General features: G+C 41.7%; 2 protein-coding genes across 2 annotated transcripts; one reads left to right on the top strand and one right to left on the bottom strand.

Annotated features, from left to right (window-relative positions):
• Positions 1 to 111: 111 nt before the first annotated feature.
• LOC131263817 (signal recognition particle 9 kDa protein) lies at positions 112 to 569 on the top strand. The gene has a single exon (XM_058266076.1). It carries the CDS (start codon positions 228 to 230, stop codon positions 459 to 461), a length of 234 nt encoding a protein of 77 aa, XP_058122059.1. The 5' UTR covers positions 112 to 227; the 3' UTR covers positions 462 to 569.
• Positions 570 to 707: 138 nt separating this feature from the next.
• On the bottom strand, positions 708 to 4,716 carry LOC131262057 (sulfhydryl oxidase 1-like). Its single transcript, XM_058263971.1, has 2 exons — positions 3,879 to 4,716; positions 708 to 2,596 (listed from the first exon to the last, which is right to left on the bottom strand). The coding sequence occupies exons 1-2, from the start codon at positions 4,357 to 4,359 to the stop codon at positions 1,038 to 1,040; spliced, it is 2,040 nt and encodes a 679-aa protein (XP_058119954.1). The 5' UTR covers positions 4,360 to 4,716; the 3' UTR covers positions 708 to 1,037.
• Between the last annotated feature and the right edge of the window lie 10,388 nt (positions 4,717 to 15,104).

Here is a 15,104-nt window from a genome sequence, read left to right as displayed (position 1 = left end):
TTATCTCTACCACGATAAGAAATAAAATTAAATCGAATACCTTGGACGGATTTGACGGAGTTGCCTGAGGTTTGTAGAACACTCTGCCTGATGACGTTGATGTCAAAACGCCAGCGGTACTCCAAAGATTTCGACTTGCAGTTCCAGCCACGGTGCACGAGTTTATTCCGTAATTTTGTGTTCGATATCCTGCGCCCGGTCTCGCAGGACGATTAGCCAATAGCAAAATGGTGTTCGTGAAATCGTGGGAAGACTTTGAGATCGCGGCAGAAAATATGTATATGGCCAACCCGTGCCAGTGCAGGTTTACAATGAAGTATACCCATCAGCGAGGTGCTGTCCTGTTGAAGTTGACCGACAATGCAAAGTGCGTGCAATACAAAACAGAGGTCCTGTCCGAGCTGAAGCGAATCGAAAAGTTTTCCGGCAATCTAATACAAATGATGGCATCCAAGGAATAGAGGGATTTTGGAAAATCGGCATTTCAAACATCATACATTGACAGAGTTTTCCACGATGCAAATGAAGCAAGGGATTGAAATAAACGCGAAGTTTAATTGTTAAGTTAATTTTCCGGACGTGTCGGATGTAGCTACGGTATCCGAAACATTGCATTGAAGTCTGTAAACATCCCAGTATCGGTGTGTCGATGTGCAGCAATTAAAACCATTCTTTTCTTTCAGCGCAGTCAAAATGCAAGTGCTTGCTCTTCGTGAGATAAATTTATTGTGTCAGAGAATCTTACCACAGGATATGTTTCCCGTTCGCCGGAGTAATTCACATCTAAAAAATCTCTAGCGACATAACGAAGATGACCATTGTACGAACTCTCCAGGCCTGACTATTTGGATAAACCTTCCCCGCTACCCCCCGAAAGCCGCCAATCGTGGATCACATATGGATAAAATTGAAATCGTCAAGTAACTGAAGCGCACATTCGCTTTGAGCAAATCTCTGGAATGTGTTGTCCTGGATGTAGTTGGTGTTGGCAAGATTGAACCTGAATTGAATTCGCAAGATGGAGTAACGAGCACAGCCTACACTTTACCCAGAATATCATGAGGGTACATCTTCTTGCGATAGCCACGTTTGACCACCATCTTGATTGCGATTACGATCATTATGATACATGTAACGTACAGCAGCGCACTGAATCGAATGTCGATTTCACTGAGCACGTTCCCGTACGAATGGTAACCCGTCTGAGCGCCGACGGCCGCCGCCCCTCCCCACTCCGATCGTCCTTCGGCGCCCTGCGGTACCAGACTGCTGTCGTGCAGACCGAACAGATTCCGGCGATCGTAGGCGTACATATGCTTCAGGTAGCCCAGTACCTCCATCAGGTTCCACTCGGTTCCACCCTCAATGGTGTATTGCTGGTGGTTGTGGTGGTTGGTCAGGATTTTTTGCCGGCAAGGTGCACAATCTCCGGGGGACGGAAACTGCACCTTTGGGTGTTCGGGGTCTTCAGTCGCATCACCCGCCAACCGCTTGTTCACTTCATTGTGGCTCGACCACAGCCACAGGATGGCGTCCTCTTTTGTAGACACCTGCCAGATACGGTTCTTTTCGGCCATTTGCTGGAAATGCTGCGAGCACTCGGAACAACCGAAATAGTTCTTAATATATCCGTGCATCGCTTCCAACACTTCCTGAGGATTGTTTGAAAGATCACTTTCGGCAGCCTGCACCGTAAGGTAGTGGAAAAGTGTCCAAAGCCCGCACGGGTACCGCCTGAGGCCTTCCCTTGATCCGGAACATCCAATCCAGTGGTTCGACGAGAAGACGGGCTTCCGTTCGTTTTCGAGGGCTTTCACGCGCTGCACGAACGCTTCCCCGTCCAGACTCTGCTCGCCAGCATTCAACACGTACTGACGAACCTCAGTCAGAAATCGACGACCATTATCGTTGAACGGAAAGTAGCGCACCAGCACGTTGAGTAGATTGCGCAACGCTACGAGCCGCTCGCCATCGATCGTCTTAAAGCGTGCGATTTCGTGGAATAGGGCAAAACGGACCGCTTCCTCCAGATCAGCCTGGTAGACGACAGCCGGTCCGAGTTCCTTCACTTTCGCCCTGATGGCTGCCTCCTGCTTTTGCTCCATCAGGGCGGAAATGTTCTGCTCAGTCGTGGCCGAACCATCGCCCGACTTTTTCGCCGTAGACTTGGTCGATACGTCCGTCACGAGGATGTGATGCTGTCCCAGGTGCGTCCGGATTGCCTCACGTATTTTCTCCCTGCTGTACTCATCGATCGGCAAACTAATGACGCTCAGGGAGGACCCATCAATGACGGACAGCCCATTGGTTGATGCGGAGGGGTCGTGCATCCGATACACGACCGCAGCTGGAGTGTCGTGAAAGTCCAGTATCGCCTGCATACCGACCGTTGCATTGGCATCTTTTTCGCTGATGAGGTAGACATACTTTGGCCTCGCACTGCCAGGAGTACCGAGCTCGAAAAGTGCCGCTTTATCATCCGTACGATTGATAGTGGTCAGGTTTGGCCAGTTGCTTGGCTTATTCTCCACATGCTGCATAAAATCGACCAATCGATCGATGATGCGTTGTCCGTCGTGTTCTTTAAGTGGTTCTCCTGCGGGGAAAGAGATGAAAAGGGATAACTAATTGTGAAAACATCATCCAAACAATATGCTTTAAGTGCAATATAATCCAAGCAATCAAAGTACAGCTTGTTAACAACTTCAAATATTATGCCACGAGCAAATAACAGCTTAGAGCAATTGAGAAATCGGCGCCAACCAAGTTTCAACGATGAAACGACAAATTATCCATTCAGTTGGTCCAGTAGATCGTATCCTCTAAACCTGCATTCCGGCACAGCATCCCTGGCGATGTACGCTGGGACACTATTTGCGAAAAGCGCTTGCTGTATGCAGCGTCGTGATTAGGTCATTCCCTGTATCCAGCCGTATGTCGGACCCGAACGACACCAAAGAATGTTCGTTTCGTTCGCTTGATTGCGAAAGGTTCCCTTGAAACAAACTAATAACAAGGATTGCACTTTGCGCTGCATTTGCACTGCATAGAAAGGCCGATTGGCGTTGCGCTAAACGGAACTAAAAGAAAAATTGCCCACGATGGCACGTTTCGCCTCCTGAGTAGAGTGCGGGTGTTGGCAGCGACCGAATCGAAACGGAAAAAACGGTTGTGCTTCTCCCCTGATAACGATACCTTGCGATGGGAGTATGCGTTATGAAATTGCTCCGAGCATCGTAGGGTTTCGGTGGGTGTCAATTGATATTGGGGAAATAAACGAAATAACCTGATTTTTCTAGCGCTGTTAACAAAACTGATAAATGTTCCTTCGATGGGTAAGATTTGTATCATGATGACATTGTTTTATCGCGCTCTCCATAAGGTGGAGTTCGAGATGGTATTTTATAGTAAAAAAACTTGAATGAATTCGTTTGTCGTTACTAGCGTAAAAAAAATTACCAAAATTGTTTCTATGAACATAAATTCACCTGAGTCAACAAGCCGGATAATTGTTAAGTGCAAAGTAAGGAACATTTTCGCGCAGCTGCTAGAAACCATTCGCCGAGCCTTTCATTAGGAAGCCTTCAAGCGATGGTTTACATCGACATGTAATCAAGGCACATACGCCGAAAAAAGAAGAAAATCAAAGTGCAGAAGTCATTATCGCTGATGTAGTGTTTTCTACCGCGCAGCGGGCTACCTTTTCTACAAACATACAGGTCAAAACAGTAACGTTGGCGAGGGACACGTTGTGATTTGTGGCAAATGTTGTTGCCGCGGAGCAATAAAAACAACTCGCGCTGTTCCTCCTTTCTCCTTCTGGCCCCTAGGGGTCGGTTCTCGTTAGACCGGTTCCTGTTCCTGTTCCTGTTACCCACCTATCTTGTGCTCGCCGTCGGCGTAGTGCGGGGAGAAAAACCGAATGGTCGGGTAGGCCATCACCTCGAACTCTCGGCAGATTGCATTATTTTCGTCGCGCGAGCAGTCCAGCGCCGTTACGCGGACCAGCTTCTGCCAGCCAAGGATGTCCACGGCCAGCTGCTTCCAGATGGGGGCGAAGCGGCGGCAAAAGCCACAGTACGAGTTGTAGAACTCGACCAACGAAGCGTGTGGCTGGTTGAAGACTCGCTCCTTAAGGTTGGCCGCCGTAAGAGAGATCACGGAATCGGTCGCATCGTACAGGCCGTTGTTTTCACTTTCCTCGATCTGGCGCCGGAAGCGGAACTGTTCGTATGCGCTAAGCTTTTCCCGCAATCCGACGGCTCCACCTTGCACTGCATTGGGCCCAATGCTAACGGCAACCACTAGCACCAAAATCAGCAACACTTTGTAGGCTGAACCTATCCGCAACGTAAACATTTCGCTTACACAACAATCCGGCAAGTCCAGATTCTGTCGATTGATTAAAAATAGTGCCCAGAAGGTGGCGGCTACAAAGGTGCAGTGGATTATCTTTCCTCCACTCACTGGCACATTGCCATCTGGAATGGTTCTGGCGTGGCGACACTGGAAACTCAATTCTTCCGGCTCGGTTGGTCGCGAGCTTCACGACGAGCCAACACGACGACAACACTGGCTTTCCCAGACTGATGGGACGTCCGCGATTGTGTGTTCCACCGACTAGAAGGAACCGCGACACCAATCAACATTTTACTCCCTCTAAAGCGGATGTGTACGCTCCAAAGTGGTCGACCGGAGAGAGAAGGAGTTTCTAGTGTAGTCCAACGTACGTAAAATGATAACAAATTTTTGCTTCAATTCACCGATCACGTAGGCAGCACTTGTCATACGAACAGCGAAAAGAAGCAGTCAGGTGAAATGGAGCTGAGTGAAAGAGATAGCCGAACAACAAATCTCTGTGGACTAGTGTTGGCAGAATCGGGACTCGGAAGATTCGAAGATTCGATCCCTAGAGGGATTCTAAAGATTCGAATCCCATTTGACGGATTCTAAAGATTTGATTCGATTGGGACTCGAATCTGATTTGATTTGTTTAGGACTCGAATCTGTTTTGATTTGTTTGGGACTCGATTTGATTCGATTCTGACTTGATCCTAAACTGTTAGAATCGACTCACAATGATTTGAGTCGAATTAGTCACATAACTAGTCGATCTAGAGACAATGTAATTGATTTAAATTTACTCAAATCGAACGCTGGGTAGAATGTCCAATGGACATAGATTGAGTTTTTTGCGCGATTTGCAAGTTAGGCTCTAGAAAAATTCCTAGAACCTATTTTTTACAAAGAAATACAGTAGAATGTCCATTATCCGAGTGCTTGGACCGACTGTTTCTTGGATTGGGATTCGGATTTGGGGATTTCGTTTACCCACCACTAGCATAAAGCTGCAGCGCGCCAACAAGCTTCAAAAACTTGGTCGCAGCTTGAAATAATAACTGAAATAGCCAAATTGCTAATAACTTTTTAGTGCCTTGGTCAATTTCAACAACAGACACCTCAAATGAAAGGTCTTTTGAAGGCAAACAACTTGATACAACAAATATTTTACCTCGATTCTTATTTTATGAAATAAACATTTGAATGGAATTTAGATACAGATACCTTCAAGGTATTTTCTGCTGAAATAACACATTTGTAAATAAGTTTTTGACTCTTTCCATCAATTTGTACATGTAACTCCATAATTGAAAAGGAAGAACAATCGGAACATTAGACTGATGTGCATTTTTTCCATACTTACAGGCCTGGCAGCAATGGCAGTTAACATCTAAAGAACGATGACATGCGGCAGCCTCCGGCGAGCATTTTCGGGCCCATAGATTCATCAAATAGATGATATGAAAGATCATCTAGGCGACCATGTAAGTAAAAACAATGTATTGAAGAACAGTGCAATTAGAACAGTGAGCTAATCCTTAATTACTTCTGTATCATACTTACCGGCATGGCAGCGATGGCAGTTGAAAAACACAGTACGACTATGAGGAGCGTGTAGGTAGGAAGGACTTTGCGGGTAGCATGCGGCAGTAACTGGTAAACTTTTACGCAAAAGAGGATCCATCTATTTTGGGTACAATTCAATCATGAACATGGTGTTAGGATAGCTTGTTTTTTTTCCCCGGTACCCGAACTAGTTAGCAAACACGATTGTAGTATGTATTCTACGACAGCTAGTATGATTTTTTTTGTTAAAGCCAAGAAAAATGCATTTGACGCACTCCGTGGGCGCCCAAAAAGGCGGGCGGTTCCTAAGAACAGACTCGAAGGGGCCAAAAGAGCATCTCTCACTACTCCCTAAAAAACTCGGCAAAAAGCTGTCCCTTACACCACCAACCTCGCATGTAACCTGTCCTAACTAAGCTATTAGCCACGCAACAGCTACTGGTGATTCTGTTGAAGATAGTTGTCTTAATAGATCCTGATACTAACCCTGGCGAAATATACCCCAATCATAATGTTGAGTCGCCTGTCCCTAACCATGAAAAGGAGGTGGTGGTACATATTTACTATGCCTATCTCCGTATGTTTTATCCACCTTACCAAGGAAAAAATGGTGGTATACCCAAATAGTATCACATAGTATGTAAAACTCTTGAAAGCAATAAAAACTGCTTGAAAATGATCGAATCTCCTAACTAACCTATCCCTAACGACATGCATGGTACACTATCCCTGCCTAAGTAGCCATAATCACGCATCTCCTACACTTCATCTTGTGTCGCATCCCTGACTAACTATGCCCTATCAGTAATTTGATTGAAACGAGTCCTAACTAACCTAACCCTAACGAAATACATGGTACTCTGAGTAACTCTGCCCTATCAGTAATTTGTTTGAGACGAGACCTAACTAACCTAACCCTAACGAAATACATGGTACACTATCCCTGCTTAAGTAGCCATAATCACTTCTACACTTTATCTTGTGTCGCATCCCTGACTTACTATGCCCTATAACAGTGGTTGGCAAAGTTCGGTCCGTGGGCCAAATCCGGCCCGCCAACCGATTTTATCCGGCCCGTAATAAAATTTTGGTGTTTCATACAAATCACTTCTACACTTTATCTTGTGTCGCATCCCTGACTTACTATGCCCTATAACAGTGGTTGGCAAAGTTCGGTCCGTGGGCCAAATCCGGCCCGCCAACCGATTTTATCCGGCCCGTAATAAAATGTTGGTGTTTCATACAAAAACTTCAACCCATTTTTTATAAGATTTGTCCCCGATGTCAGGTTTGTTTTCTTCCCAAAAATGAAGATTAATATTGTTCAACGAGGTGTTCCTGTTATATGTTGAAAAAACCATCAAAATACAACGAAAATAAGAATTAAAATGTTTAAAAAATGTTTAATGATAAAAATTCGAATATTTTATCTTACCATTTGTGTAAGTCATTGTTTAAGGTACCCGGCCCGTAGTTTCGGTTTTCTATTAATCATCTGGCCCTTTGTCTGGCTGACTGGCTGGCTGGTACTGCAGACGTCCCTACGAAGTCATCTTATGTAGTGTCTCCTGGCTAGGCTGAAATAGATACTGAGTTAATGCAATTGTAAAATATAGTATAGGATTGCACGAGGATGGAGTAACAACCGTGTTTCAGCCGTGGGACGCTTCGAAGATGGGCTCAACTATAAACATTTCATAGTGTTGTTTGGGGCATTAAATTATGCAGACATAAAGAAGCCAAATTCTCAAAGGATACTTCAACAGGTCATCTAACAGACAGTCACCACTGTAGCCATGAGTACTACTGAACGTGCCAGGACTGAATATCTAAATATGTTTCTTGCAAGAAAAGACACTCCATCTGATTAAAGGAAGAAAGGAGGCACCTGATTAAAGGAAGAAAGACACCAGAGCAGCGAATGTTCATCAACAAGCCTTCGACAACTGATGGAAGTCAAGACACCAGATACCGCAGATTGCAAATCATAAAATGGCAATGGAATATTGAAGCTTGAAGTTACTGTTACTTAATACTGAACTTATTGAAAAGAAACTACGTTGGATTGAAAATGTTTAACGAATAATTCTCTAACTCTTTCGCCTCGTTGTAGGCGCTCATCTTCGGTGATAATGGGGCGCTCATCATCGGGAAATTTAACGTCTTCTAGAGTTGAAATATTATGGATAAATTCTGTTAATCAGTCTGCGCGGAAATTGCATTTACCGGCCGCAATTTAAAAGTTATGTAAAACAACACAAGTTGTTACAATGGGAATTTTTTTTTCTGCTGTTAAATTTTTGTCGCTCATTTTTATAATTCGGAATCGGTTGGTGATTTGGCCGAACGTACGCTCCACCACTTGCCGCGCCCGAGAAAGCCTCTTGTTAAACATACGCCGTTCTGGTGTGTCCTCAACTTTAAATGGGACCAGCATTTGTTCTGATCATTGGAATGCTTTGTCTCCAACAAGAACATACTTAGAAATTCCCTCTGGTCATGGCAAGTTAACAGGTGGTATTCGTTTCACAGCAGTTTCCAAACTACTGGATCGATAGACCCGACCGTCCGCCATCCGACCTGGAGCACCCACATTTGAAAACATAACTTCACAGTCTGCATTCACTAATGCTAGCCAAACAATACTACGAAAATGTTTATAATTTTCCAGCATCTTCTCTTCTCCTTTCCGGGCAGCCACTGGTACGTGTATTCCATCGATGGCTCCCACGCAGCATGGAAAGTCCCACTTTTCTTCAAACTTCGCTGCAATTGTGTCCCATTCATGTTGGGTTTGTGGGAACTGAAAAATGTGTTCCTTAATAAATTTGGCATGCAATACAACAAACTCGAAATGAGCACTTACGCGCAGAAATTTGTCCATTAAGGCCGTTTGGATTGCTTTGCAGCAGTTGGCGATAACTTTTGACAGCATGCGTCTTTCAATGAATGTGGACGTCGCCAAGTCTGGTACCGTTCGCCCGGTTATTAGATAACGCAAAGTAGCTGCTAATTGTTCCTGTGTGGACAATTGTATTCCACCTGATGTTTTTCGTGGAATATAAGGCGCGCAAAGATTGCACAGCAAGCCGAACACAGATGGCGACATCTTCAGATAGCTTAAAAATGTTTTCGGATAAAGACGAGCCGCCAGCTCCACGAACCGCATGTGGGACAGATGCGGCCGATGTTGAAATACCGTGGATTGTCCATTAACCTGAATGACACAAACGATATTATAATATTAAAAACAACGTAAGCCAAGTTATAGGCCTTAACACTTTGGTGACGGGGCCCGTGCACTCTCGGGGTAGCTTGGCTTAACGTTGTTTTTAAAGGAAAGTGCCCGTCAACCAAGCGTTAAGTCATGAACAATTTTGAATATGATAATTGTCGTCGAGGGAAGTGAAACCGTAGACGAGGCGCAGCGCCAGTAGGTCGGTCAGTAGGGATCGAAAAAAGCAGCCCACGAAGCGAAGCGGTTACCCGGGCAAAAACCGATAAACAAGTAAGTAACCTAGTTACAGGTTTATAATTTGTAAAAAAGCATATCGAACAAAAATAAAGTTAGTAATCTACAAGCGACAACTCGCCTCTTAGCTCCTACGTCGATGGAAGTGTCACCTGGGAGCGCATCGTGCGCAAATTTCTACAATAAATCATTCGCAGTGGCAGATTATCCTATGGGTGGAGTTGGCGGCCGCTAGGGGCCTCGCCGGTCAGAGAACCCCTTTAAACATACTACATAATTGAGAGTTAACCAAGATCGTGTGTGCAAACGACCGATAGAAGTGAAGAGTTCTCGCAATTTTTACTAGAAATTACCATATTGCTATGTTCAGTTTGGTAATTATTAGCGACATACAAGTTAATTAACAACTATAAAATCACGCAAAACAAGCGACTTAAATGAAGCGGTTTGAAAGTGGAGCAGTAAACCGTTGAAAATTAAAAAAGAAGAAGAATTTATTCATTTTCAAGAAAATGGTTTGGGTAAATTCATAAGATTTAAAATGGTTCGAACTTGGTTGACAATGAAAATGCAGACTCCTCAACCGTCTCTAGGAGCACCGGAGATCCTGGAGCCAGAAACAACTACCATGTCTTAAAGCCAACAAGAAACTGAAATAATTGTTTCAACTTCAAATTTTGATTTTGAAACTGTTGCAACATGAAAACTAATCTTTTCCGATGTTTTCATTGACCACATAATGAAAAAAAACCTGCAGATTGTGGCAACATAGAGAGTTCTAAAACCTCTTTATAAAGATGAGGATGACGTTTACTGCAGAAAGTTCAATACAGAACATTTTTGACGAAAAAACCAACGGAGCATCAGAAGAAAGCACTTGGTTGTTACTTTCGGAAACTACCAAAGGTGTTAATTATTACCCATGGATCAAAAGAACACATCACATCTATTTGTAATTTGTACAAAAGGTTTAGTATACCGTATTTTATCGAGTATGGTGCGCAGACGAGTATTGAGAAGTTCATCTTGGTTACTTGCTAATGGGTAACTTCCGAATATAGTGCGCAGATAGTATTTGATCGATCTTTTATTTGAGAAAAAATGCGCACTATATTCGATAAAATACGGTAAGCCAAACTAAAGACACAAAGTTAATAAATGAAAGGGGAAAGAAACACAATTATTGGAGAGAAGTACTAAGATCTTATAAAAAACTGAAAAAAAGAAGTAAAAAAAACAATAATTATGGATATTGCAAACTGTAGAGCATAGTCGTTTGACGTTGCAATATGTCTGCTAAATACTTGAGCCTTCGCGCAAGCATTAAGCGGAACAGTGCAGGTGCTATTAGTGGAATCACTCATAAAATTCAATTTTTAATTTTACAGCTACAAATTATAAGGCAGCAGTGCAATTTTTTCAGCTAAAACGCATTTTTACCTCTTCAACCCATCGTTGGAAAATTGTAACAAAAAAAATGAAAAAGGAAAACAATAATTCAATGACTCGGTAGTCAACTAAAGTCGACGCGATCTTAGCTTTAAAACCCAGGTTTGGAGAAATCAAAAATGCATTGCAAAAAATTTGTAACGCTAAAGATGAAAAAGCAATAACAATAGATGAAACAAACACGCTTCTACATCAAATGAGTAAATATGAGGTTGTTTTAATGGCCGTAATTTGGAACACGCTGCTTCAGAAAATAAATGCTACAAGCAAGACGCCTCAAACAGTTGAATGTGAACTATTGCAAGGATCAGTGTTGTTGCAATCGTTAGTAACATTCATCAAGAGTTTTCCCGCAGATTTTGCAAATGTAGGAATAACAGCTAACGAGTCATCTTATAGTTCAGTTCAGAAGAAAATCGTGTGCGTAAGCGAGACGAACACAAATTTTCTATCAATTAAGAATTTGTAATTAATACATTCTAGGTCATTTGTGATAATGTAAAATCTCTAACATTACAAAGGGCTAAGAAATACGAGTCAGTTTTAAAACCATTTAAATATTATATAGAATCTGTCCCCTGATGATAGAAAGAAAATTTTAAAACTTTTGACTTAAATTTATAAAATGTCATTAATCACAGCATGCTTTAATTGCAAAATATAACAATAATATAATCATACAGTAGATGTTTAATGCTGGTTAATATAATGTTATATACTAAGGTACCTTGTAAATTATACTACACAGGATGGGCAGCATGAACCAATGAGTTTGGCCGAAAAAATGAGTTTGAAACGGCGGCGCGCCCGCAGCGAGCGCAGCGAGCGGACTGCGCTAGGTCTACCGAAAAAGGGAGTTTGTTATAAATTTGTGAAATAAGGGGGGCCCGTGGGCCCCCCTCATACCGCACCCCTAGGTTGATGGCGTAGCCGAATTTTCATACAATCATGCAAGTTATGCATGAGGGAGTTTATGTAGTACATCCTTTCCAGTATAATCATCATCTTTAATTTAACGAGAATTCAATTCGAACGGTTCACACAACGGCATTTATTTCACCAATTGCATACCTTTAAGGTACATCCACTCACAAATGGTGTAGCCACGACAGCGAATTAGGCTGGGGGGGCTTCATTTGGGATTTTACCCTTATTTCTAACCCAAAACCGACAAACTAACTTCTACTGTCACTCTACTACCATCAAAACAGACAAACTAACTGCTACTATATATCTCCCAAAGGACGAACCCCTATATAGAAGTTTGGACAGAGTCAGTACGCCTCTGAATACGTGAAAGTGAACATAGTGTTCGAATCAACGTAAGAGGATATACCCCGAAATCGCAAAACAGAAGAAGAAGAAGAAGTATATGTGGAAGCCTTACAATTTCGTACAGCACTGCACGATTTAGATAAATGTGCGACACCTCAAATCGAGAGAAATAATATTGAATTTTAACTTTGAAGAACACGTTAAATATATAATTACGTGAGGCACACATGCAGAGGCGGATCATAGGGTAAGCAAACTAAGCAGCTGCTTAGGGCCCCAAGATATCGAGGGCCCCATCATTTACCCACCTTATTTTTTTTTAAATTTTAATGTTGAAATAATTTTATTATTTTTTAAAAAAAGTTGCATGTCTTATCAAATGTGTGATGAATTTGCGAATGAATTGGGCTTTGATTACGAAAAGGTGATCAAACGTCGCATTTTTGAGTTTTTTAAAGTTAACATAAAAAATACTGATGAACTAACATGTATAAAAGCGGACAGTGTAAAGATCATTTTGCAAAAGAGGATAATCCTCAGAATAGTTTGAAGATAATGCACATGGGCTAGCAAAAGTAATGCCCTGCCCCAAACATAGTTATCATACTTTGCATTGCACTAAGCTGTTATTTTACGAATTTTTTGATAAAAATATTCGGTATTCAAAAGACTCAATAACTAATTAGATTAAAATGTAACACATTAAATTATTCGTCAATTTTGTTAATAGAAAATACTATTTGTGAAAAATGATTCTCTTGGATAGTTCGCAAAGATGGTTTGGCGTGAAAAATGATTTTGAAAACAAGGCTTTTAGCATTTAAAACATGGGATAATATTGAGGAAAATGTTAGTTTGTAATGTAGTTGAAATATAATGTTGAATGTTGAATGCAATGTATGCTTTTGGGGCCTTCAACTTGTAGCTGTTTGAGGCTTCTAGAACACTTAATCCGCCTCTGCACACATGCCATATGACACCATCAGACCCCACGTGTACCACCGGCAGGCACCACGCGCAGGTAGCCTTTTGCTCTTCCAAAAGTTTCTGCTGCAGTATTTCCATTTGTTTCTCCTTTTCAGAAAGTTGTTTCTCCATCATTTTTATTTGTTTCTCCTGCTGTTTTTCTTTAGTGAGGCAGTGAAGCTGCTGCTTTTTAGTAGGCGAAGCCCCTTGTGCGGCCGAAGTGGGCACTCGCTCCTGCTGTACATTGGGAATTTCTGAAGACATATATTCTGAAAAGTAAAAAACATCATCAGAAATCCTCAAAGTGTCAAAACGTAAATTTAACAAGATAAATTTTAAGATGAAGCAACCTCGGGGGTTTAACAGATTTATGAAAAAAATTAAGGAAACATTATCACATCCAGATTAATAGTCAGTAAGTGTTAATGAGTGTGTAGAAGTTTTTAACAACACTAACGTAGGCTTATAGTTCATTTAACTAAATTATTCATCTCGAGGGGTTTTCATTCCATTTTAACCCTCATACTACCCAAAGAATGATTTTAAAAATATTATGTACCCAAGTAATTTTTATGTTTTATCATGGTTCTAAAGATGCCGAAACACTTAGTATAATTTTAAGAGTAAACATTCTTATTAAAAGCTATGATAAAATCTTTATAAATTGACCAAATATGGTTATTGATCCGATACAGAATAAGGAACCTGACATCACCATAAAACTTAAAAAGGGTTTTCACACTTTAGTTGGTGCAAATCAGCCCTAAAATGTTAAAAATGAAAAAAAACAAACGGAGAACCTTATTTACCAAAGAATTTAACTAATTCGTTTCTCGGTTTAGTACTTACAAACAACTTCCACGATTTGTCTCAGTTACATGCTTTTTCGAATTTTGATTCCGACAATCTTCCCGTTTAGGTATCCCGGATTATTCTCGGGCAGAGCTTTGAATGTTCATAGATAGCAAAATCGATTCAACTAATCTCAACTTGAGTAACATTAGTAACGTTTCCCAACTCATACTATGATAGAATTTCTCTTTAAATCTATCAATGAAGCTCATAATAAGTTCGTCCCATTAATGCACGCTGGTTATTATAACCAAATTCTTCTCAATGACATAAAAGCTAAAATTAAACTCAGAAACATGATAACAAGAAAATGGAAGAAACTTAGCTCCGAAAACCAGGCCAATAACTTCGCTAACAAAGTAAAAAATAGCATTCAAAATCAAGGAATCTAGCATGAACAACAAACTGGAAGAAAATGAACACTGACAAAAATAGCTGTAGAATTGTGAAGTTTATGAAAACAATCAAATACAACAACACAACTATCCCTACACTAATTTCAAATGATCGACCTCTGTTCATAGATAGCAAAAAAGTAGGACGTTTGTTAGCGCTTTAGCGGACGGACCATATGTTCGTTCGTAACCAAAACAGACAGGCGCGAACTTGAAAATTGACAAAGGAATGAAGGAACTTGCAACGCTAGCAATGTTGAAAAAGGCCAGAGAATGAGGAAAGAATCAAACTTAAACAACGAAAGAAAGTTAGAAAGTAAAACATGAACGATTCCTTAGAAGTTAGAAAGTAAACCACGCATCATGGCACAGTTCTATGTCAAATTCAACCCACGAAAACTATATATTATAGGTATATAAGCCGACGAAATTATTGAATAAATCATCATCTCAACCTCGACACTTGTGAGCATGACACTTGTAGCAATCCGAAAATTTAGCGGTCCCAATCCCCTCCTTACCCAAAGGACTTAGGAAATTTTGAGAGCGTCTCCTCCGGCGTAGGCATAGTCGCGGCACTGACCAAACAATCGGAAGATCCGCAAGTTCAATTCCCAACCCGGTTGCGATTTCTCCGTTGTCGGCGTAGTCACGGCACGGACCGATCGTACCGAAACAACCTTCCTATCCCAGTCCGAAGGACTCAGGAAAATTCTAGAGCGTCTCCTCCGGCGTCGGCATGGTCACGTCGCGGACCGAATTCTCGGTTATCTTCAAGTCCAGTTCTT

The sequence above is a fragment of the Anopheles coustani genome, chromosome 2 (genome assembly GCF_943734705.1).
Source record: "Anopheles coustani chromosome 2, idAnoCousDA_361_x.2, whole genome shotgun sequence".
In the NCBI taxonomy this organism is placed as follows: Eukaryota; Metazoa; Arthropoda; class Insecta; order Diptera; family Culicidae; genus Anopheles; species Anopheles coustani.
The sequence above is the reverse complement of the archived record's forward strand: the minus strand, read 5'-3'. Positions and strand labels throughout refer to the sequence as shown.

Bases quoted from the DNA above. Each gene is read 5' to 3' on its own strand.
- LOC131263817 (XM_058266076.1), top strand. From the start codon at position 228: ATGGTGTTCGTGAAATCGTGGGAAGACTTTGAGATCGCGGCAGAAAAT.
- LOC131262057 (XM_058263971.1), bottom strand. From the start codon at position 4,359: ATGTTTACGTTGCGGATAGGTTCAGCCTACAAAGTGTTGCTGATTTTG. The intron at 2,597-3,878 runs GTGGGTAACAGG...CTTTCCCCGCAG, and splicing joins CGACGGCGAGCACAAGATAG to GAGAACCACTTAAAGAACAC.